Genomic DNA, 23443 nt, shown 5'->3' with positions numbered 1-23443 from the left:
ACCTTTTAAGCTCTCCCTCCTATGATACTTAACATTGTTTTGATGCAGCTATCAGTCCTTCCTCCTCTGGTAAAATTGCTTCCTATCCCTAACCACATGCCCCTTTCTCCCCCCTCCGCCCACCAAGTCTGTTCTTGTTATTTCACAGTTATTCCTGCATTCCTCATCTCCCCTTTCTTCAACAAACGCACCTCTTGCTCTCTGTGTTCATGCAAAATTATTGAATAATTTCTTCCTTACCCCTTTCCCATTCCTGCTTTCTGGCTGCTGACGTTGTCAGTTCCTCCTTGGCGTGTGTGTGTGTATTTTATATTTATTTTTATATATATATATATATATATATATATATATATATATAATATATCTGTGTGTGTGTGATATCAGAGTGAGCCATTTAGCCACTCAAGGATACTGCAATATTCAATGAGATTATGACTGACCTGTGACTTAACTCCATATGCTTGCCTTTTCTCTGCATCCCTTAATACATTCAATTAACAGAAATCTTTCAATGTCAAATCATAAATTAACTCTGCATCCACCGCTGTCTGTGGAATAACATTCAAAACTACTACATTTGTGAAAGGTTTTCATAACCTTACATATAACAGGCATTGTCTTGGAATCCGCAAGTAAATCTGGAAAACAAGTGCTTCTTGTTGAAGAGGGGCATAGGGAGACTGTGACCATTAGAGATTTGTGTTAATGTTATGTTCCACACTAGCCTCTTCTCACCTTAATTCATCTTGTCTCTGCTGACTTCTGCATTTCTATCTTTTTCATGCACTTATTTAGCTTCACCTTAAATAGTACTGATGCATTTCCCTCAACTTCTCCAAGTTTTTTTCTTACTGCTGTTAAATAACTTTTTCCTGAATTTTTTTTGATTTATTGATGACTGTCTTAGATTTGTTGAATCATAGAAAACTTATGACACTGAAGAAAGCCATTTAGCCCATGGTGTCTCTGCCGGTTTTTAAAAAAAGAGCCATGCAACTTAATCCCATCTTCCAGCACTAGGTCTGTAGCCTTGTAAGTCACAATTACTTTAAATCCTTGACCTTGTGCAAAGGGAAATAGATCCTTCCCACTTACTCTATATACCTCAATTAAGTCTCAGAGGGTCATTGGCATGCATGTCCATAAATCTTTGTGTAAAGACAGCAGGAAAGGTCAGTAAACTAGTTAAAAAGGATTTCTTCCCTATAATAGCCAAGGAACAAAATACAAGGATCCTATAATATTGATGATCAGAACTGTACAACATATTCAAGGTGTGGCCCAACTAGTGAATGAAATACACAGTTCTAACTTCATTTCCCTGCGTTTGTATTCTGTTTCTTTGCTATTAAGGAAAAGAAACCCTTTTTAACTAGTTTATTGACCCATGAAGTTACTGGGAGTTCATTCAGTCTGCTAAAATATTTCAAAATATGATCAGTGGTTTCTGAGAAAGAACACTTAGCTTTTTATTCTTTTTTTAAAACTTCCCATGACCACATCTTTTCCTGCTTATGAAAAACATGATGTTTTCTGTAGCAGTTGAACAGATTACTAACTGGTGCAAGACTGTTTAGATGATTACCTCACTTTTTGTGCTCCTCCCTATGGGGAAGCTACTGCTTTTCAGGCTGTGGAGGAAAACTTAGCTGCTCTTGTGCAGAACAAAATGCATCTCATCTACGTGCTGACCCTGTTTTACATTTTTTTAAAAAAAGTACAGTAAAGTAAATTGAATATAAACTGCAATCAGAAAGCTGAAGTTACATTGAAACTGGAGCTAGTGCAGTGTTATCACTTGGAAATAATACCTGTTGTGTGGCTCCCAGGTGGGTGATATGAGGCATCATCTTGTGGGAAACAAAAAAATGTGGGATTTAATTTCCTCATGGATGGCATTGTTGCTGTTCTAATGTTGTTAAAGCATTAATAGTGCATGTTGAAGTTGAATATATCCATATTGCTGAGAGAGGGAGAGTCTGGAGGGGAGAGCAATCTGCAGATTGCCTGAGCTAATTGCCTTCTGAACAAATTTAGTAACAGGAAAGCTCAGCAGATGATATATTTAAGAATTATGTTTGACTGGATATTCTAGATGGTCAGTTGGTAGAATTGGCTCAGGTATAGTATTTTTAATAAAACATCATGTATCAAATAAAGTACTAGTGGATAAATTTATATTAACAAAAGTACTAAATATTAAGATATACCATCTTGAATCAGGCAGATACCATATCTTGAGTAAAACCCTTGAAATTTCTGTGATCTGGAATTCTCATTAGTGTCGCTTGACTGGTCGAGACTCCAGATGGTTATGTACTTCGACGTTTCTATCTACAGACACAGATAAGATGGAGTAATAGTGTGCAAGTTTTTACTGGAGTTGCAACATATTTCTTCTGATGCCAAATTTGGTAGAATCCCAATGGAATGTGACCATGTAATTTTGGGGAGAGGTTTCACATTTCAGACACTTTTACTTAACTGCTGTACGTCAGATTGCATTTGAAGGCAAAATCAAATAGATTCCGCACTCCCCAACTTTTCCTGGCAGGAAGTAGGTGTGACAAATGCCTGATGATTAATGTTCTTTCTGGAATTTTTCTCTGGCACAATATCTCAACTTTGATCCAAAAGTACATTGTTTTGTCTGGTAGTTTACAAAAGAATGGATGCAAGACTGGACGTTATGAATTGGGATTTTCTTAATAGCAATGTGTAAACTGCAGACTTCTGGTTTAAGAAATGCTGCTTAATCAAAAGACTGCAAGGAACACCCACAATGTATGACGGAAAGGGAAAAAACTATGATTGCATTAAGGGCACCATTTGTGAAGTAGCTGGATCAGAGTGATATTCTATAGGTGATTGACCCAATTTGAATGGGAATCTCACAGTGCAATTGCTCTTAGTCGGTGTAGATAACGTGCTACTGTAAATACAGTATCTTAATGGTTTTCTATCCACTAAGAATTTAATTTTGTAGACATCCTCTTCATCTGTGCCCCTATTCTTCCCAGGCACACCCACACCCCCTACCCCCCAGAAACCCCTCGCTAAATTCCCCACCCCCCACCTTACCCCGCAATTGCTTCCTCTACCTCATCCTCTATTCCTTGGACAGTTGGTATTGCAAATCACAGAAACAAAGTCACCAGGTTATTGCTATACTCATGAAGCTAGAGAAGTGGTTTTGTAAAGTTTGAAGTTCTCTTAAACAGATGCCATTTAGATTGAATGGGTTTGACTAGTGCAATTAATTAAAATTAAGTTTAATTTACATCACTGAATTGAAAAACATAATTTTATCATAGGCTTTATGAGACAACTTCCATGTCATTTCAGCAAATGTCCGACTTGGATACCAAGATTCAAGAGAAAGCAATGAAAGTGGATATGGATATCTGTCGCAGGATTGACATCACGGCCAAACTCTGTGATGTGGCACAACAGCGAAATTCTGAGGACATGAGCAAAATGTTCCAGGTAAAAGGAATTAATAATTGGGATTAAGTTAATGTGCACGTGAATAAAAGTTTGTAAAATTAATGACCAGCAGATTAACACATTCTCTGCATTGAGTGAGTTAAGATGCAGTACAGATAATGACTAATAATGGTGGCTGAAATTCAAGATTCACTTATTGTACATTGGATTTCAAATTTTTTTGTAAAATTTTTGTGAGTATTCATTAGCAATTTAATAGAAATGCCTTTATCACTTTATTTAAGTGAAAAAATAGAATTATTGCAGTTTGTTAACAAAACCTGATTTAGTTGTTTTCTGATTTAGAACTTCCAAGAGCCAGAAATTTAAATAATTCTGAATACATTTGAGCAATTGCACCTGCATTGTTTCTTTCAGAATTTCCTTTCACTCCCCTCTCACTATTTTTTTTAAAATCAAGTATTCATAGTTAGCACGGCATAGGGCAGCACGGTAGCGTAGTGGTTAGCGCGATGCTATTACAGTGCCAGCGATCGGATTTCAATTCCCGTCGCTGTCTGTAAGGAGTTTGTACGTTCTCCCGTGTCTGCGTGGGTTTCCTCCAGGCGCTCCAGTTTCCTCCCACGTTCCAAAGACGTACGGGTAGGTTAATTTGGGTTTAAAATGGGCGGCACGGACTCATTGGGCCAGAAGGGCCTGTTACCATGCTGTAAATAACATTTTATTGGCTGTTATGGCATTAGTATAAACCTTCCTCTACAATATTAATCAAATCTTTGTAAGAACTTTTGGTATCAACTCTGTAGAGTAGCCCAGCCGAAGTCCATCCTGTGTACCATTCTTTCATCAGTATGTTAACCTGTCTTATTTTCCTGCTGCTGTACTTTCCAGCATTGGAACACTGGGAGTACTCAGAGATTGCTGCCATTGTTACTATTTGGGATTCTGTTTTTGACTTCTTAATGCTCTTAAACCTACTAAGGTGACAACTGTCAGCAAAAAGAAGGAGAAAGAAAAAAAGCCTGCATGTGATGATGAGAGTTCTGAAACTGATGGGGATAACACACGGCATTCTGATGATGATGTGAGCACATCGCTTAATATAACTGATGAAATGAAGCGAATGCTCAATCAGCTGTAAGTAATGGTTTCCTCTGGTTAGTTAATGCACTTCATGTACATTTACAGTTTCGCCTCTGTGTCTAATGACAAAGCTGCTTTCTCATTAATTTTGTGCCATTATCTAGGGGAGGATATGCAGGAGGACTATCCTTTGTGGTTAGTTTAAAGATTTAATTTCATTTAATTTCAGTGGTTATTATGGGCAATTTATCTAAGATGAAGGTACTAAAGAACGGAAGATAGCAGTCATTCTTGAAATAAGAATGTAACATAGTGCTGTGCTCAACGTGTGACTTGTGCTGCAGAATGGTGATCTGAGGCTACAGCAATGGGGTGTGTATTTGGTTGGAATCAGATTGATATCTGCCATTTAGGTTAATTAATTTCAGTTTTGAGGGCAAAGTGTATACAGATGTGATGAGCCACCTGTTCATATAAGGACATGAAGTACAATTAATATCATTCTTGGCATTGTTTAGAGAAAAAAAAACTTTGTTTACATCTCTAAATTAAAGTTGAATCAAGCCTATTATAGGACATGAATGGCACATGTTTTTTGCAACACTGAGAGAATGTTTTATTATTAAAGACATCCTCATCCTGAAAGGTTTAGATCTGAGACTATTTGCCTTTTTGGGTGGCTGTTAACAATTTATGGTACATTAACAAAACAGGGCAAAATTATATGGGTCAGACCAGTTACCACCAAAAGCATCTCATTCCTTTGTGGGATCTTGGGAACCATCATTGCTCTGGCATGTGCCTACATAGGCAAGTACCTGATGTTGAATTTCTGCAGCATGTACTGCCCCACTCACTGTGTGCTGGACTACATTGAAACTGTGACCAGGAATTTACATAAAACAGCACAGCACAGGAACAGGCCCTTTGGCCCATGATGTTGCACTGAACTAATTAAACGCCTAATTAATCCTTTCTGCTGGCACAATATCCATATCCCTCCATTCTCTGCGTATTCACATGCATATCTAAGAGCATCTTAAACACTACTACTGTATTTGCCTCCACTACCATCCCTGGCATGCATTCCAGGTATCCACCACTCTCTGTGTAAAAACACATCTCCTTTGAACTTACCCCCCTGACCTTAAATGCATGCCCTCTAGTATTAGACATTTTGATTCAGGGAAAAAGATGCCAGCTGTTTACTCTATCAATGCCTCTCTTAATCTTATAAACTTCTATCAGGTCTCCCCTCTGGCTCTGCCACTCCAGAGAAAACAACCCAAGTTTGTCCAACCTCTCCTTATAGCACATGCCCTCTAATCCAGGCACCATCCTGGTAAACCTCTTCTGCACCCTCTCCAAAGCCTCCACATTCCTTCCTATGATGGGGCAACCGGAATTGAATGCAATACTCCAGAAGCGGCTTAACCAGAGTTCCATAAAGCTGCAACATAACTTCCTGACTCATGACCCCAATGCCTCAACTAATAAAGGCAAGCATTCCATATACTACCTTTACCACCCTATCAACCTGTGTAGCCACTTTCAAGGAGCGACACAGGTTGATAGGATGGTAAAGGTGGTATATGGCATGCTTGCCTTTATTAGTTGATCCCAAGATCCCTCTGTACATCAACACTGTTAAGGGTCTTGCCATTGACAGCATACTGTCCCTTTACATTTGATCTCCCAAAGTGCAACACCTCACACTTGCCTGAATTACAGTACATGTGGTCAAAAAAAAGAATCTTGTTGTACTTTGTACTCTCCATCTTCCTGCATAGATATGTTCCTGGTGATCATTTGCCAAATGAGGATTCAGATTCACCCTGGTCAGAATCAGAATTATTACCATGGTTTTATGACGTGAAATTTATTGTTTTGCAGCAGTACAGTGCAGACATAAAATTACTATATATTACAAACTAAGTAAGTAGTGCAATAAAAAGGAAAATGAGGTGGAGTTTATGGGTTCATGGACCATTCAGAAATCTGATGGCAAGGGGAAGAAGCTATTTCTGAATCATTGAGTATGGGACTTAAGGATCCTGTACCACCTCCCTCATGGTAGTAACGAGAAGAGGGCATGTCCCAGATGGTGAGGGTCCTCAGTGATGGATGCCACCTTCTTGAGGCACAGCCTCTTGAAGACACCCTTGATGGTGGGGAGGGTTGTGCCTGTGATGGAGCTGGCTGAGTCTACAACCCTCTGCAGCCTCTTACAACCCTGTGCATTGGATCCTCCATACCAGGCTGTGATGCAACCAGTCACAATGTTCTTCACCATACATTTATAGAAATTTGTAAGGGTTTTTGGTGACATACCAAATCTCCTCAAACTCCTGATGAAGTAGAGTTGCAGGCATGCCACCTTCATGATCACATCAATGTGTTGGGCCCAGCCCAGCTTCTCTGAGATGTCGACACCCAGGAACTTAAAGACCATCTTCTTGAGGGAGGAAAGTCTATTGATCTTTATTTCTAAGGTGGCTTTGTAGCGATGAAAGATTAGAATTAAATCCACTGTGTGCTTGACATTGGAATGTGGCATTGGATGAAAATATCCATGGATCATTGCAAATTGCAGATTAATTTAGCAAATCCAGGTCATTGATCGAACTTGGAACTGGAACTAGAACTGTGAAGCTTCCAGTAAATCTACATTCTTCAATTTGGCTTTCACGTTAAAGCACCTCAATGAGTAGGGTGATCCTAGATAAACAAGAAACAGCAATTATACTTGTTCTGCACTAACAGATTATACTTTTCGCCAATTAAATCCAAAATAGTAGCCCTTTACACAAAACATTGTCTCTTTGACCACACTGTTGCTGCTTATCTCAAACATCCTGCTGACAAAAAGGATGTATTTCTTTACGTCTTGAAGTAGTTTTATGTAAACATTTTATGGTGGCATTCTGTACATTGTGAGAGGACATCAGCTAGTTCCCTGAATTGTTGTTTCTGAGCTAGACTGAATGGTTAAAAGTTATGGGATTTTAACCTGGACATATCCAGTGTACATTAGGTGGAAAATAGCTTAATACATCTGGCATTACAAAGAGTCTTTGACCTGTAACGTTAACTCTGTTTCTCTTCCCACAGGTGAAGGTTGACCTGCTGAGTATTTCCAGTATTTTCTGTTCTTATTTCGTTTCTGCCAGTTTGTCTGAAAGGGAAGAAAATTAATTTGTTTTCTGACACAATCCTGTCAGCATTATTTGCTTGTAGGCAGACCCTAATATATCAAAATTATGTGATGTGAAAGAAATTTACAATTTGTACAAATGCAGGCTTTTGACTTTTCCTCCTTTAATTCTTTTGAAAGTGGACAAATGGGAAAACACTGAGTTGCTGGAGAATCTGTAGCAGGCTGATGTAAATGTCAATTGAAATAGACCAAGTCTTCCACAGCAGAGTACAGGGCATTATTTTTTGGATCTTTGCTATAGAAAGGATATTGGAACAATAGAAAAAGTGCAGAGAAGTTACACTAGGCTGACAATTTCTTCAAGGAAGAAATAAATTGTGCTGGAACAGACAAAATTAGAGGCATGTAGTGAATTTTGAAACTGAGATGTTAAATGGTGAAATATTTTCACTAGTCAAATTGGGAATTATTGGGCTTTGCAACATTGAGATTTGAGTGAATTTTTGTTGAGATAATAGAGATAATACAACTGATGTTGTGAATATAGATTTTTACGAAGTGTTTGATAAATTGTCACATTATAAGGCTAATCAGCAAAATTGAAATGGTATAAAAAGGAGTCCAGGCAGCAGGGAAACAAAATTATTAAGTAAGAAAACAATGCATAAGAGTTGAGATGAATGATTGTTTTTCATATTGGAACAGGGTATGCAATGGAGTTGCCCAGGGTTTTCCTACAGAAAATAAGGGGCTTTGTTATTTTTACACGGAACCATTTGATGATCATTTTATGATTTTATTACTCTTTTCATTCCTTATATTCTTGTAAAAGTTTCCTCCTTGTCTATTTAATTCCCTTTTGTATGTTATTTAATCTGCTTTCACCTGTGCTTTCTGAATTGTAGCAAGTTAGAACAGTAGCATTGATGCAGAAATCCTACATCCATGCTACTGTTGTTGTAAACTTCCTCTGCACCCTCAATACTTCCTAAACCCCAGTGCTCTGCATTGATTTATGAAGATTTAACATCTTTCTTTTGTGCTGATTATGAAGCCAAGGATCCTGTCCACATTTTTTTAATGGCTTTTTCAACTTGACGCTGGTGTCTTTAGGATTTCTGTACAGGCATCCCCAGATGTCTGTCCTTGCAACCAATCCCTTTTAAAATATTCCATTTTAGGTTATATACCTCCTTTTCATTCATCCTACAGAAATAAATCACTTTGCACATCCTTTGATTGAATTTCATCAGCCTGATTTTTCTTGAACTTTTACTATCCTCATTATTCAATGTTTATTTTATCTGTAGGCTTTGAAATTATCCCCTGTGTACCCATGTCCAGGTTTTCAAAACTGACCACTGAGGAACAGCACTGTGTACATACCTCCAGTCTGGAAAGATAGTAGTTTACTGTTACTCCCTGCTTTCTGTTAATAGTTAGCTAATAATCCAGACAAGAACAGTTGAAATCTATCTTGGGAGTTAAGAGAATTTAAATTGGTGTTTTAAAAAATCTGGAAATACAAAGCTGGTGTTGGTAAAAGTTATCATTGTAAATACCCTATAGATCTTGTATTGAAGGAAATCGGTGGTTTTACTTGGTCATTATTACAAATGTCAGCCTCATCGATGCCTCAAAACTAATGTTGCCTGTATTTTAAAAGTGTAATTGATGTTACATTACTCGCCCCTTTTTTTCCCCAAAGGGTCTCATTACTTTTCCAGTCTTCCAGGATTTGACTGATGTCCCTTTCTACTTGAACACCAAATGATTTAAGGATATTTCCTCTTTCCCACCAATGCCTTTCATTCTGTCCTTGTTTATAGTTTTTTTTAAAGATCAGTTTATTTAAAATTGTGATTTTTTTTTCAATGCTCTCATGCCCGTCTTGAATGTCAGAACATTACATTCACTAGATCCTAAATTTAGTTCCATCACTAAGTTAATTCTTGCTGGTACTTCAACAGGAGAAAATGCAGAACACATTATTGTTTGTTGCACATGCTGATTGCAGACTTGGTGATGGGTGACTTCAAGTGTTTATGTAATTTCATCTCACACTTGGCACTGAGTATGCACATGTGATCCAGTAGGGTATCATTCTTGTATCTAGAATTAATATTTTGTATGTTTTTTTTCTCCAGGCGAGAGACATTTGACTTTGAAGATGATTGTGACAGTTTGAGTTGGGAGGAAAATGAAGAGACCCTGCTACTCTGGGAAGATTTCTCTGAGTACACAAACATTGTGGAACCTCCTTCAGAGGTATCCTTATTTGCAAGTGAATAATTCAATGTATTCTGGGAGGGGTTCTTTGGAGAAATCTTAGCAGGCTGTCAATAGTTTAAAATTCTCTGAAATTCCATGTTGTGTTAAGATAGTAGATTGTTTTGAGTGAATTGTGGTCGAATAGAGGGCAGGATTTCTTGTGCTTGAGATTTCATCAATACTATTGGATTTTGTATGTAAATATAACTACAAGGAGTCCATTATTATCTTCCTTGCCTCACTTTAACTCCAGATCAAATATTTTAATGTTACTCAAATATGGAATTAGTTTTTGACCAAGTTGAATTTTCTTTAAATGTTCTGTGCATCTTGTATGATGTCTCTATTTACCATTTCTCAACTGCCAAAGCCAAGGCAGCGGGTTCTTCCTTTCTGCTGGAGATTCTGTTTGTGACCATTAGGGAGCGAGTTGAATAATCTGGGCTCTGTTTACCCCATTCCATATTTGAGTAACATTGAAATATTTGACCTGAAGTTAAAGTGAGACAAGGAAGATGATAATGGACTCCTTGTATTTTTTATATTTCAGAGTGGTACAAAGATATTTACTCCTCCTGTATTTTACCCACCCCCACTTAGATTACCTGAATGGCATGCTGTACGAAAATTACTGTAGGTTCTAGCCTGTACACCCATGATCTTTAAATATGAAAGGTGTAGTGCAATCAATGATTAATAATTCCATCTCCAGTGGTTATTTCTGCTCTAGAATTGGCATTGAGCCCCTCACACTATTCCCCATCCCTCCACTGCCAACCCGTGTGCCCCAGTTATCTCTGGATAGATTTGCTAGTGTTTGGAATAGAGGAAGAAATTTGTATTACTCTCAGGTTTCAACTTCAAAACTATGTATTGCATACAAATACAGTCCCCTGATCTTATTTCTAAGCCTGAAAGAATTGTTCCTTCTGTATTGTGATTTGATAATGGAACTTGCTTGTTGCGTGTGCTGATCACAGACTTTGTGGCGGGTGACTTCAAATATTTATGTAATTTCAACTCACACTTGGTACAGAGTATGTGCATGTGATCCAGTAGGGATCATTCTTTTAATGTTTTATGGATTTTGGTGGAGTAGTTAAGTGTGTATTAATGTTTTTTCCAAAGGATGAAACATTGGAAACAGTGATCAAAGAAACTGAATCACTCTTCAAGACTAGAGAAAAGGAGTATCAAGAGACTATTGACCAAATAGAGGTAAGATTGTTACAATGAACATTAGGCATTGCCTGAAAGATTTATTTGATTTACAATACTAAGTCCATTTGCTGCAGTACAGCCTATTTCTATTAGCACAGTGTAAACTGCCTTCTCATGCATCTTTCTTTTTGGTATAGCTGGAGCTGACCAGTGCCAAAAGTGATATGAACCGTCATCTCCATGAATATATGGAAATGTGCAGCATGAAGCGTGGCCTAGATGTGCAGATGGAAACCTGTCGTCGGCTCATTAAACAGTCAGGAGGCAGGTATGAGAATCCTTGATGTTATAACACAAAATTTTTTTAATTTGTGTGAGCTTTGTAAGTGCAAGAAATTTTAAATAGTCGCTGGCACGCCACAGTGATGCATAGAACAGCTGTGATCCAACTGTTCTTAGATCTGACTTCAAGTGCTAGATGAGTGAAAAATGAATGCTTTGCCTGTGCTGCTATGTCTGGATAGTAGGGAATGGTCGAAAGCTACTGTAGTGGCCTGTTCTGTATCCAGCATCTTGTCCTGACAAAAGAATCAAGACCGGGAAAATTGGGTAAAGTGCCACAAGCACAATCCTGTAGCTTTTTGTCTTCCATTTATCATCTGTGAATTGCCTATAAATGAAAAAGGCATCTCCCATGAATCATCGAAGAGATTAGAGAAGCTAGCATTGTTTTCCTTAAAGGAAAGGGACATTCAAAAGAGGATCAAAATGATTTTGTTCTTTAGAGAGTAAATGAGGAGCAGGGGATTGTGACTAGAGGGCAATGATTTAATTTTAATGGCAAAGGGACCTGAGGGAATGTGACAATTTTTAATGCAATGTGCCATCTGAAAGATTGGTGAAAGAAGATTCACTGGTACCTTTTTAAAAAGAATTTGATGTTTGAAAGGGAAAAATTTGCAGGGATTCAGTTAAGGAACAGTAGAGTGGGACTAAATGGAAAGTGACAGTACAGGAATAGTTAGCTAAATGCTTTCCTCCTGTGCTGTAGAATTTAGTGCATGACTTCTACAACTTTTTAACATTTAAGTTAAAATTATTCCTTTTTTTTTTCTAACCCCATCCCCTTTCACTACCCCATTCCTTTTGAACAGAAATTCCCCATCATTCAGTTCCGCAGCAAGTAGTGACTCAGGAAATACAGATGATATCACAGATGAACTCGAGCGTGACGGGGAAGGTGATAGTTCTGTGAGCTGATGAATGGATACAAGTGAAATGGACTCGATCTGCCTGTACCCACAGCAATCACCTTTTAACCCTATTTTTGCTAGGGTGCAAAGGGCTTTGTTCTTATATATAGTGAAGCCCTGAGCATTGGTGCTGTACATTTGTATAGTTGTACAGAATATCATCGAACAGAATTGGAAAAGCAACGATGACTTCCCACCTGGTGCAGAAACCCACCACGATAACTACTATGCAAGTGGCTTGCCTTACACATCGGAAGCCTTCATCTTGTTGAGGGAGCTAAACTCCACAGCATTTCTGAAAGAATGCTGAAGTATCTTTGAAATGCATGTGGTAGCTGATAAATAATTAGTATATGGGTTAAAGAAGTGGATAATTTATATTGTTTGTTCATGCTATTTGATAGGATCAGCAAGGGCCTTTCTGGGTTTCTACATATCCTTAACATAAAGTGTTTGAATCTGATTAAACTGCTGTAACTAATTATGTAATTACTGAAACAGTGTGAACTGTTTGATGTGGTCTATTCATTCTACACGGGAAGTTAGTAACACCATAAAGCTCTACTGTCATTATTCTCCGCAAACCAATGTTGCTAAAGAACTGGATCATTGTGACCTGTACAGATTATTATTTCATTGGGTAGTATTTAATCTCCTAATTGTGCCAGGGCTATGAGAATGTGCAATGTTGTATTTGGGGATAAATTATTATAGAATCTATGTAGGTTGCTCTTCATATCTGAAGAACCGGATCAAATTTATAGATGGAAAACTGTATATTTTATCTAATTGCTAGCCCTTACTCCCACAAAAAATAAGGACAGCCATAGTGCAATTAGTAGCACCTTGAATATACCTCTCTGAATTATTTAGCTTCATTACCACAGTCTGAGATTCTGAAAAAGATTAGATGGAATCTACATTAAAGTTGTACAGAATGGGAACTGATTGTATTGTCTGATTCGGGACCATGAATAATTGATGATTTATGCTTCTCTTCTGTAAATTTAGCATTTTACATCAATTACAATGCCTGGAATCCTTCAACAATTCAGTTTTAAACAAAACAAGGATACCTCAGAGTCCTTTATTTATGAATAGGAATAGTTTTTAAAGAATATTCTAACACATTATCCACTAACCACTAGTGGTATCATGTCATACAGGACTTGGGATGTGAATGATCCAGAACTAGGTGGTACTACAGATTGCTAAACTTAAAGCCTTTAGTCTTACAAGCAACAGATCTTCTGACACAGCTTGGAATGGAAGAATGTTGGTTCACTGCAGTCTTTTGCCCTTCGTTAATTTATCTTGCATAATATTTGTTTCTAAAATGAGCATTTGGTTGTTTGGAAATGTCTCTCAGTACTCAGGGTGTGCTTTTATTAAACCGAAGGGGCTTTTCACCAGAGTTGGAAACTGACCATTTAGTCATTAGTAACATGCTGTCTTTGGAAACTTTAAAAAAAATGCTGCTCCTGAACTTGCAAAATTTAAAAAGCTTTGTTTTTTAGTGACCCTACCCACCAATGCTTTCCATTTTAAATTTATATATTTTCTCATTCTATGGGAAATCAGGTTAGCAAGTGGCTGCTAAGTTTCAATTGTTGTTTGATAGGTTTATTCCAGAACCTTGGATAATTGGGTGGGTCTTTGATGGGAATGTCTCATTTGGCTCAGTGAATTTCTTCAGACTTCAATCAGCATTCAGTCATGAGAAGAAAACTACTATGATTGGATGAGGTTCTGGGAATAAAGATATAAAATGATTAACATAATTAAAAGAGGGAATTATCTAATAGGAGAGCAATTCCTAGTAAGTTTTTGCTTGATGTGATCCCACCTTCCAAATTGCTATTGAGCTCCATTTTTCAAAACAATAATATACATTAGAGCAAGTGTGGTACAAGTAAATTAAAATGGTGTCCTCTCACTGGTAGAGTTTGGCTTCAAATGTCATGACTGACGGTCTCCAGCTATTAAAGTGGTTGAAAGATGGAAGTGGGGCTGTAATGCAATAGATGGTATTCAGCTCCATCAGTGGCAAATTAGAGAGATTTGCTTTGGGACAGGAGAAGCAGCTTTACATCTAATTTGTTTTCCACCTGACCAGGGAGCAATGACAACATTGGAGCCAAAAGAGGATTTTGTTTAATAACCTTGACAATCACCAGATTATGAGAATAAGAAATGGTCATTCAGCCCAAAAAAGCCAGTTCCTTGAAGTGTTACAGTAACTGCAATACATGTAATATACCTATTTATAAGTATTTACATTAGCTGTTTGAATTGAAAGGAGTATAATTTAAAAGACCCCAAAAAAAAATGGTTCCGCATTACAGATTTTACCATCTTTAAATACTGGTGACCCTATAAGGAAATAAAAGTGTGTCCTGATTTTTTTTCCCCATGTTGTATTGAAATAGTATTCAAATATTTGTGTTACTTGGCAACTCAGGCGAGCAAAGCACTCCCATATATTTTAAAAAAACTGCTCATGGCGTGTAGATGATTCTAAAAATGCTGGCTTTCATTGTCCATCCTCAATTGCTCCTGAGTTGAGGAGGCAATTAAGAGTCAATCAATTTGGTGGGTCTGGAATCATGAGATTAAAAACGGCAGATTTCCTCCTTTGAAGGGCATTAATGAACCAGATGGGTTTTTATGACAATCTGGTAGTTTCATAGTTACCTTAACAATTACTGGTGCTTTGTTTCAGATTTGTTTAATTGAAATTAAATTCCCCAATTATCATGGTGGGATTCAAACTTGCATTTCTGGATCAATGGTCCAGGCTTCAGTATACAAGTCAAATAATGTAACCAGTATCCAGTATGCTATTGTACCGTATCTAACGTCTATTTACATTATTTTATCCAAGCAGTCTACCTAAAGATTTGAATATTAAAATAGGATAGATTTAATTAATCTTTGTCTTGAAACAATCTCATTATATATGTGGAGTAATTTGCAAATTTGTTTTCATTCACTTGTGCCTTGATGGTGTTGTTTCCTTTTATGTTATTTAGGGGTCTTAACTTATCCAGCTGGATGACAATTTTACAATCATCTGTTGGTGACAGGGAGAGAATAAAAGCTTCATCTATAAAAGACACAGCTAGATCTAAAGTCGTCACTTGCAGGCAACAGGGCCAGGGTTACAGCCATGATATATAAAAACAGGGCCTGGGCCATAGCCTTCATTTATTGGCGATGGGGCCAGACACTTCAAATGTAGCATGCAAGGCCAAAGTCCAAGCTTTCATCTGTGGGAGACGAGCATCATCATAGCCTTCATCTGTCAGAGACACAGGAACAAAGCCTTCATCTATAGAAGACGAAATCAAGGTTCAGATCAGGGTCTCGCATTTGTAAGAGTGACAGCTGGGGTCAAGGCTGTATTTGGTTCTGGTGAAGAACAGATCTGACCTGATGGAATCCAAACTAATCCTTCCAGCATGGACCTGCTTAGTCAGTAGTTGGACTCTGAAAGAATGAATTATTTGCTTATGTTGTGAACAGAGCAAAGATCTGTAAAAGTATGTGTGATCTTATTTATTGAATGCTAATTGGCATGTTATTTATCTCTGATCCTTCTCCATCTGGGGCCTGTTTCGCTGTACAGGACATTTTTTCTATCTTTTTTCATGGAGTTAACTAGGTGATTTGAAATTGTTTCATTTTGTAAATAGAATGTTTATTATTTAAAGCTGTTCTCATGACATATTTCAGAATTGTAACAGGTTATGTGATTACATATCTATCAAAACTGATATTTTGAAAGGGTAAAGAGTTGTCCAATATTGGTGTAGGAACTGATCAGACTGCTGGATACACTAATTTTGATCTCAGAAAACTCTGAAAATAAACTTTATTCTCTCCAGTTGTTGCTTCTGTGGTGATGGTCTGTACAATTAATGAAATACTAGGAATGCTGCATGTGCACTTGGTTTTGCAGGTTGCAATCCAAGCAGTTGAAGATCTAATTTCCTGTGTGGCTGTCTTCCAGCAGTTGCCCATCTTTTCTCTACTTCATCTTGGTACCTGTGATAAGGATGGCTTTGTAGTGATCAGTGAATTGACTATTCTGTGCATATTGTTTTCTCATTGTAGGCAGGGCTGTTCGGTGCTTGTTGGTAGAGATTAACATATAAAGAGGTTAGATGCAACAAAATAATTATAGAATGTTGTTTTATCTTTAAATATTTCAGATAATTTGTATCATCAGGAGAATAGGAGTTCTCCAATTAACTGAGCAGGAATGGAAATGGCTCATTACTGAGCAAAGGAAATTGCAAGTCAATGTGATAGGATAAACTCTAGCAACTGCTGCCACCATGTGGCAGTGTACAAATGATAACTTGCAGTTTTTACCAGTTCTCTTGGTATTAGCCATCTTATTTACAATTCCAGCATTTTATGTAAATGTGGGTAGTGAGCTAATTATTTGAAGTGTGAATAGGTACTGTGCTAATCTGAGACAGAGGGCTTCTTGGGATACTGCAGGAACCTTGTGTTGTAATCTATTGTTAACAATGCACTCTAGTAGATGAGTGTGCAAGAAATAAAAATGGCTTCTTACACAGACTGGCACATGTTTAAATTGCTGATTTCGTGAGTGTTGTTTTTCACTCAATGTGGAAATGATAATTGGTAGTGAGGATGAATTAAGTCCAACCAGGATTGTAATAGAATAACTTTTAGACCCCTTTTGAGATTTTGGGATTCCTTCTGTGGAGCTGTGAAGCACCCACGGTGTATTGAAATCAAGTTAAATTTCACTGAGTCTTCAATGCTTGCAATAACTGGCAAAGCTGAATCAAAATAAAAACATTTGGAACTTCAAATTCTTTAATTCAGTTGAGTTATGGATTGAATAGGTGGAAAGGATGGATTTTTTCTTTGCTGCAAATAATATTACGGGGAAGTTGGAGACTATTTTGCTCTTATTTATAAGTACTAAGATATACAAGTTGATTTAAAAAAACAAAATCTTACTGGACAGTTGGAGAGTTGTTTAAACTAGTTGAACAGAATGTCCCAACATCACTTAGTAAAGGTTCAGCGTTAACAAGTTGGGTCTTTTGATATACTGCAATTTCAGGAAATTGGAAGAACAACTTGAAGGGTAGTGCATAACATTGAGCTAATGAATGCAGACCTAAAAAGCTTTTACCTTAACTGTGGTATTAAGGAATATGTGTGAACAGTTTACCTGAAAGCAAAACAAGACCATGACAAACTTGAGCAAACAAGCATTGCAAACTGAATTCAGAATGCACGTATAGGGATAAACAAAGGTGACCTCAATGGGTTGTACAGACTTCATTCTCAGTCAGAAGTCAAATGAACCATCAGTATATGCTAAAGGAAAGATTGTAAATGGAAATTGATTCTAGTACTATAGTATCAGAGATGTAAGCAGGAAATTAGCCAATATTGACCAAATAATAGAGGGAAGTTTGAGGAGTCATCTGCTGCCGTTCATACTACACTGGGGAAAGCATCAAGGTGATGGGGATAGGTAAAGTTAGAGTGAAAATTGCCAAAACTGAACTTTCCTCTTCAGTTGTTCCAGGACACAGATCAAATTTAATAGGTGGGAACTAACTTTAAAAGAAAAGGCTGGATTGTGAAGTGCTCCAAAATGATGAAACTATAGCTTCAGAACTTAAATAATCCAGTGTTTTATGGTGAACAAAAGCATTCAAGATATGAAACCAAGAATCACCTAAATGAAATGCTACATCTCAGTTCTTCAAACCATAACCTGCACTTTATAAAAACAAAGGACAAGGTTGGGGAAGAGCTGAAGGGAGTTAATGATGCCGATATCATTGAACCAGCTGAGTTTTCTGATTGGGCTGCTTCAGTCACTTGCATCTTTAAGGATCTGTGGAAATTATAAGAAACAACAGAAGCAATATAATGCACCATAAGATGCATCTCTCCCCACTCCTTTTCAGCATTTCAAAGGGCCATTGATTCTTGAACACTTTTGGTAACACTTTATCTCTGACAAATCCACTCCCCTGTGTGGAGAATTAACACTGCCTCCTTGCATCACCAGGGACCCGGATTTGATTTGACCTAAGGTGCTACCTGTGTAGAGTTTGCACATTCTCCCTGGGACAGCATAGGTTTCCCTAGAGTACTCTGATTTTCTCTCGTATCAAAGATATGCTAGTAGGTTAATTGGTTATAGTAAATTGCCCCTGAGTGAAGGTAGATGGCAAAAAGAATCAAAAGGAAAATTTGAGAGGGAATAAATTGCAGGGCCACAGGGGAATATGATGGAGGGATTGCTTTACTTGCAACTGGCATGGATTTGATGGGTCAAATGGCTTGTGTTGTAATAAATATGACCCTTCTCACAGCAGCTTCCCGTGCAACCAAATGAGACGTTACACCTGAACTTTCACCACTTCCATTCCCACTATTCCAAACACATTTTCCAGGTGAAGGAACAACTTAAACTTGCAATTTTGTATACAACACATGATACTCAAGATGTGGTCTGTACATTATGAAAAACACATGCAGATTAGGTGTCCACCTACAATCAGTCCATGGGAGTCTCATTGAGCTTTCTTTTATCTGTAACTTTGATTTTCCATCCCACTCTAATTCATTTGGCTTCAGCCTCCTCCAATGTTCCAATAAAACTCAATTATGTTCAAGGAACAGAACCTTATCTTTCAAGTAGGCACATTGTAGTTGTCCAGACTCTGCATTGAATGCAATTATGTTAGGTAATCAATCATTCCAGTCATGTACCTCATTTACAGCACCTAGTTTTGTTTCACCCTTATAGTAATTTCAGCTTGCACTCATGGTCTCCTATTTACACCTCCCTCAGACATACCAAAAGGTATTCATTAATGTTCATCAAATCTTTCACCATTAGTCTCATTCAATCTCTCCTGGTTTCTGTCTCATCACATACTTTCCTTTATTCTCTCTGCCCCTTGTTCTATTTCTTTTTGTTCTGATGAAAAGTCATCAACCTGAAATGTTAATTGTTCCTTACTCTGTAGATGCTGTCTGAGCTGCTGAATATATCTAGTGGTTTCTACTCTTTACAACAAAGGACCAAAGGTAAATACATATCCTTTGCCTCTTTGTTTCCAACCCCGACCAACATCTTGAGATGTACAGAGGTTCAAAGAAGTACTGAGTAATAAGTACTCGCCTTACACTTACAACAGACTTGCATTTAGGACATAACTGGCTCTGGACATTTTGCAGCTGTCAATGGGAAATGGCTATACACTTAAAGGAAGAAAAGTGTATTTGCTAGCTCAGAGGTCTATGTTGGTAAATAACATGGGTGCTCAAGGATTCCGTCCTTTTGAGGACAAGGTTAAGGCAGTGTTGGATTAACCTACTGGCTGGAAATTTACAATCTTCACAAGTCACAAACCTCTGCTGGATATTTTTGGTGAATCCAAGGGGATCCCTCAAATGCTCTCAACTGGAGAATAGACTTGGGCATTAACATTATCTGCATAAGTACAAGAATGCGGCCATCCTGAGTTGACCATCAGTTGGTGCACCTCCACCTGGTGAGATTGTGTCACTGCTGGAAAACATGGATGGTATTCTGGTCACAACCCAACAGCTTGCTACCACAATGAGACATAACCCTGCCCTTTTGTGCACAAATATTCAAAATGAGTAGGATGGGGAATGTGAGGATATTACAGAAAAAATTATGAGCTAAACACTTGGAACGTTGTGGTTCCTTTGGGATCAAGAGATGTTGTTTCACCACATAGAAAAGGAATTATTCTGAAGCAGTTGTGTGAAAGACATCCAGGTATATTTTGTATCAAGCAATTTTATTCAAATTCTCTTATGACATAGACTCAATGGAAAGAATGTCACCCTTCCTTCCAGGTCTCCAAGCAATTACATCAATTCTACTCCCTCATTTATTTTCTTGTAACCTATCGTCTCTCACTCCACCCTGATTCTCCTACCACCCACCCCACTTGGGATAATTCACAACTAATTAACATACTAACCAGCACTTCTTTGGGATGTGGGAAGGAAGGAACGAGGGAAGGAGCACACAGGGAAAACCCACACAATCACAGGGATGCATAGTCAATGCACACTGGATCAAAGTTTGGGATGGTACCCAGGTAGCTGGAGCTGTGAAACTGCCGCACTACCCCCTGTGCCACTGCAGTGCCAAATAAGAATTTGTCAAAAGTTTTGTCTGGTAACCTGTAATTGTCAAACAATTGGAAGACACTGTGAAGAATGTATGCAATGTCGAGAGCATCACAACTATCTTCTAATTGCTCCTCACACCTCATTGGCCCCAGCTGAATAATCTATGGTTGAGGATACATGCAGATTCTTCGGATACATTATTGGCAAAATGATCACGATCATACTGGATACACATTGAAAATGGATAGAAATGGCTCCTATGGATACTCCTAAATCTCAAACAATGATTTCAATGTTGGAAATAGGGTCTTTCAGAGTTATTCTTGATAGACGATGGAAGCAACATCAGTGCTGAATTTGCAGAAATCTTCAGAAAGAGTGTAGTTTGCACATGTGTCTGGCTCCATTATCATCCAGCCTCAAATAAGTTGGCAGGAAGGACAGCTCGGATTGTGAATGATGGACAAAAAGATGACAAGAGGTGAAACTGGAACACAAAATTTCACATTTCTTATTTCACAACATGAATATATGACCATAGGACAGACACCTGCATAGTTACTGAAGGGCGGTTATGTCGGAACACACTTGGATTTGGAGAGTCCAAAGCTTGCGTTCCAGTCAAACAAAACAGAAGGAACAACATGATGCAAGGGCTCGATCCCCATTTCGAACTTGATGAGTACTTGCAGGAATTGGAAGTTTCCTCAACTTCTGCTGAAATGATATAGTGAAGGACAATATATTTTGAAATGAATGCCACCATCTACTGGTTATATTCCAGTGTTAATTGAGCTACATCAATCACAATGAATGAGAAAACCACCATATGGATTGAATGTGTAAATAGGGAAATACTAACTTTACAGTTCTGTTGTAAAAGCATATTGTTTCATGTATATATTATTTAATGTATATTTTCAACCAAATTAAGTGTGAGGAAATGTGATAACCTGACAACGAGGGACTTTTAGGATGCTGAGGGAAACTTAGTGTAATCCTATTTTTAGCAATGCCCTCTAATGGGTGAATGATCAACAATTAAAAATGGCTTTTTGCAAAGTGCATGTTTTAACTGCTAAATCATGAGTGCTTTCACCTGGTGTTTGAAATACATTGAATGGTAGGCACAGACCCGTTCAATTGACAGAAACTTGGTATCTCATACATGAAGTTGTCTTCTCTGCACACTGTATTGAATTAAACCTATAAAGGTTACAATAAAGTGGATGCTGACTTCACTTTATGTTTGAAGAAACTGCAGGTTTCTTTTTGGGGTAGTATACATCAGGCAATCATAAGGTTTGACAAGAGAAGTAAAACTTCCCACACATGCAATTTCTAGTGTCCAGTTACAATTACTCATCAGTTACTTGGTTTGTTGGATCACTCTTTTCCTTATGCTCTAATAGTCCATGTTGCACGTAGAGCAGAATAATAAGCTTGAGCAATGTCAGTATGAATTTTTGAAAGGTAAATCATGGTTGCCTAATCTATTGGAGTTCTTTGAGGATGTGTCTAGAAAAATAGATAATGGGGAACCAGCGGATGTGGTTATTTGGATTTTCAGAAGGCCTTTGATAAGGTCCCATACAGGAGGTTGGTTAATAAGGTTAGAGAACATAGGTTTGGGGTGATATACTGGCATGGACTGAGAATTGGAAGCAAATAACAAGAATAAATGTGTCTTTCTCAGGTTGGCAGTCTGTGATGGTGGAGTACTGCAAGGATCAGTGCTTAGGTCCCAGCCAAACACAATACATATTTCAATGATTTGGCTGAAAAGAACAAATTTCATACTTCTAATTTTGCGAATGATACAAAATTAGGTGAAATTGCGAGTAGGAGAGGATGATGTAACGACACTTCAATGGGATATAGATAAGCTAACTGACTGAATGAGTTCATGGCAGCTGGAAAAATATGTGGTCATCCATTTTGGTTCACAAAGCAGAAAAGCAGAGTATGTTTATATGGTGACAGATTGGGAAATGTTCATGTTCAAGGGATCCCAGGTGTCCTTAACTTATGTATTAGGGACATAAGTAGGCAAATCAGCCCCTCAAACCTGTTCTGCCATTCATTGAGATCATGGTTGATCTAATTGTAACCTCAAATCCACATTTCTGCCAACACCTGGAAATCATTCACTTACTTGTTTATCAAGTCTCTATTAACCTCTGGCTTAAAAATATCCAGACTCTGTTTCTACCACTTTTGAAGAAAAGTTCCAAAGACTCCTAACCCTCTGAAAAAAAATGTTGCATCAGCTCTGTCTTAAATGGCTTACCCTTTATTTTTAACCCCTATTTCCAGATTCCCCCATGAGTAAATATTCTTTCTGCATCCAATCTGTGAACACCTCTGAAGGAGTAGAATCCAAACTATACTCCATTTGACAGAGCTTTGCCATTCACTTAACCTACCTATATCTACATACCCTTTGCAATTTCATTATGTCCCTTTCACTACTTACTTTCCTATCTATCTTTCTGTCATTAACAAAATTTAGCAAATGTTGTGCCTTCATCCTTTTTAATTGTAAAAAGCTGAGGCCCCAGCACTGACCCCTGTGGCATACCACTCGATGCATCTTGACAACCAATAAAAGATCCATTTATGCCTACTTTGTTTCTGTTAGCCGGTAATATGTTACCTCATATATCATGAGCTTTATTTTCCACAATAACGTTTGGTGCATTATCTTTTCAAATGCCATCTGGAAATCATAGTACATCCTCTGGTTCCCCTTTATTCACTGCACATGTTACTTCAAAGAACTTTCAAGTTCAGCAAGCAATTAGAAAGGCAAATAAAATGCTGGACATTATTATGAGAGGGTTTGAGTACACGAGTAAAGATGTCTAACTGTAATTATATAGCGCCT

The 23443-nt window shown here is 37.8% G+C and overlaps 1 protein-coding gene across 4 annotated transcripts in view; it reads left to right on the top strand.

Moving 5' to 3' along the window:
• LOC127583464 (intermediate filament family orphan 2-like) overlaps positions 1-16258 on the top strand; it is a 40370-nt gene extending 24112 nt beyond the window's left edge. For 2 of the 4 annotated variants that reach the window (XM_052039486.1, XM_052039488.1), the window contains exons 4-10: positions 3346-3486; positions 4430-4584; positions 9835-9955; positions 11087-11176; positions 11317-11447; positions 12274-12359; positions 15405-16258. In XM_052039486.1, the coding sequence (XP_051895446.1) occupies positions 3346-3486; positions 4430-4584; positions 9835-9955; positions 11087-11176; positions 11317-11447; positions 12274-12359; positions 15405-15430 (750 nt within the window). In that variant the 3' untranslated portion in view covers positions 15431-16258. Of the gene's footprint in view, positions 1-3345; positions 3487-4429; positions 4585-9834; positions 9956-11086; positions 11177-11316; positions 11448-12273 lie in introns of all 4 variants that reach the window. The other 2 variants (XM_052039487.1, XM_052039489.1) reach the window with 1 other exon arrangement.
• Positions 16259-23443: the final 7185 nt, after the last annotated feature.

The sequence above is a fragment of the Pristis pectinata genome, chromosome 26, assembly GCF_009764475.1.
Source record: "Pristis pectinata isolate sPriPec2 chromosome 26, sPriPec2.1.pri, whole genome shotgun sequence".
NCBI lineage: Eukaryota > Metazoa > Chordata > Chondrichthyes > Rhinopristiformes > Pristidae > Pristis > Pristis pectinata.
The sequence above is the reverse complement of the archived record's forward strand: the minus strand, read 5'-3'. Positions and strand labels throughout refer to the sequence as shown.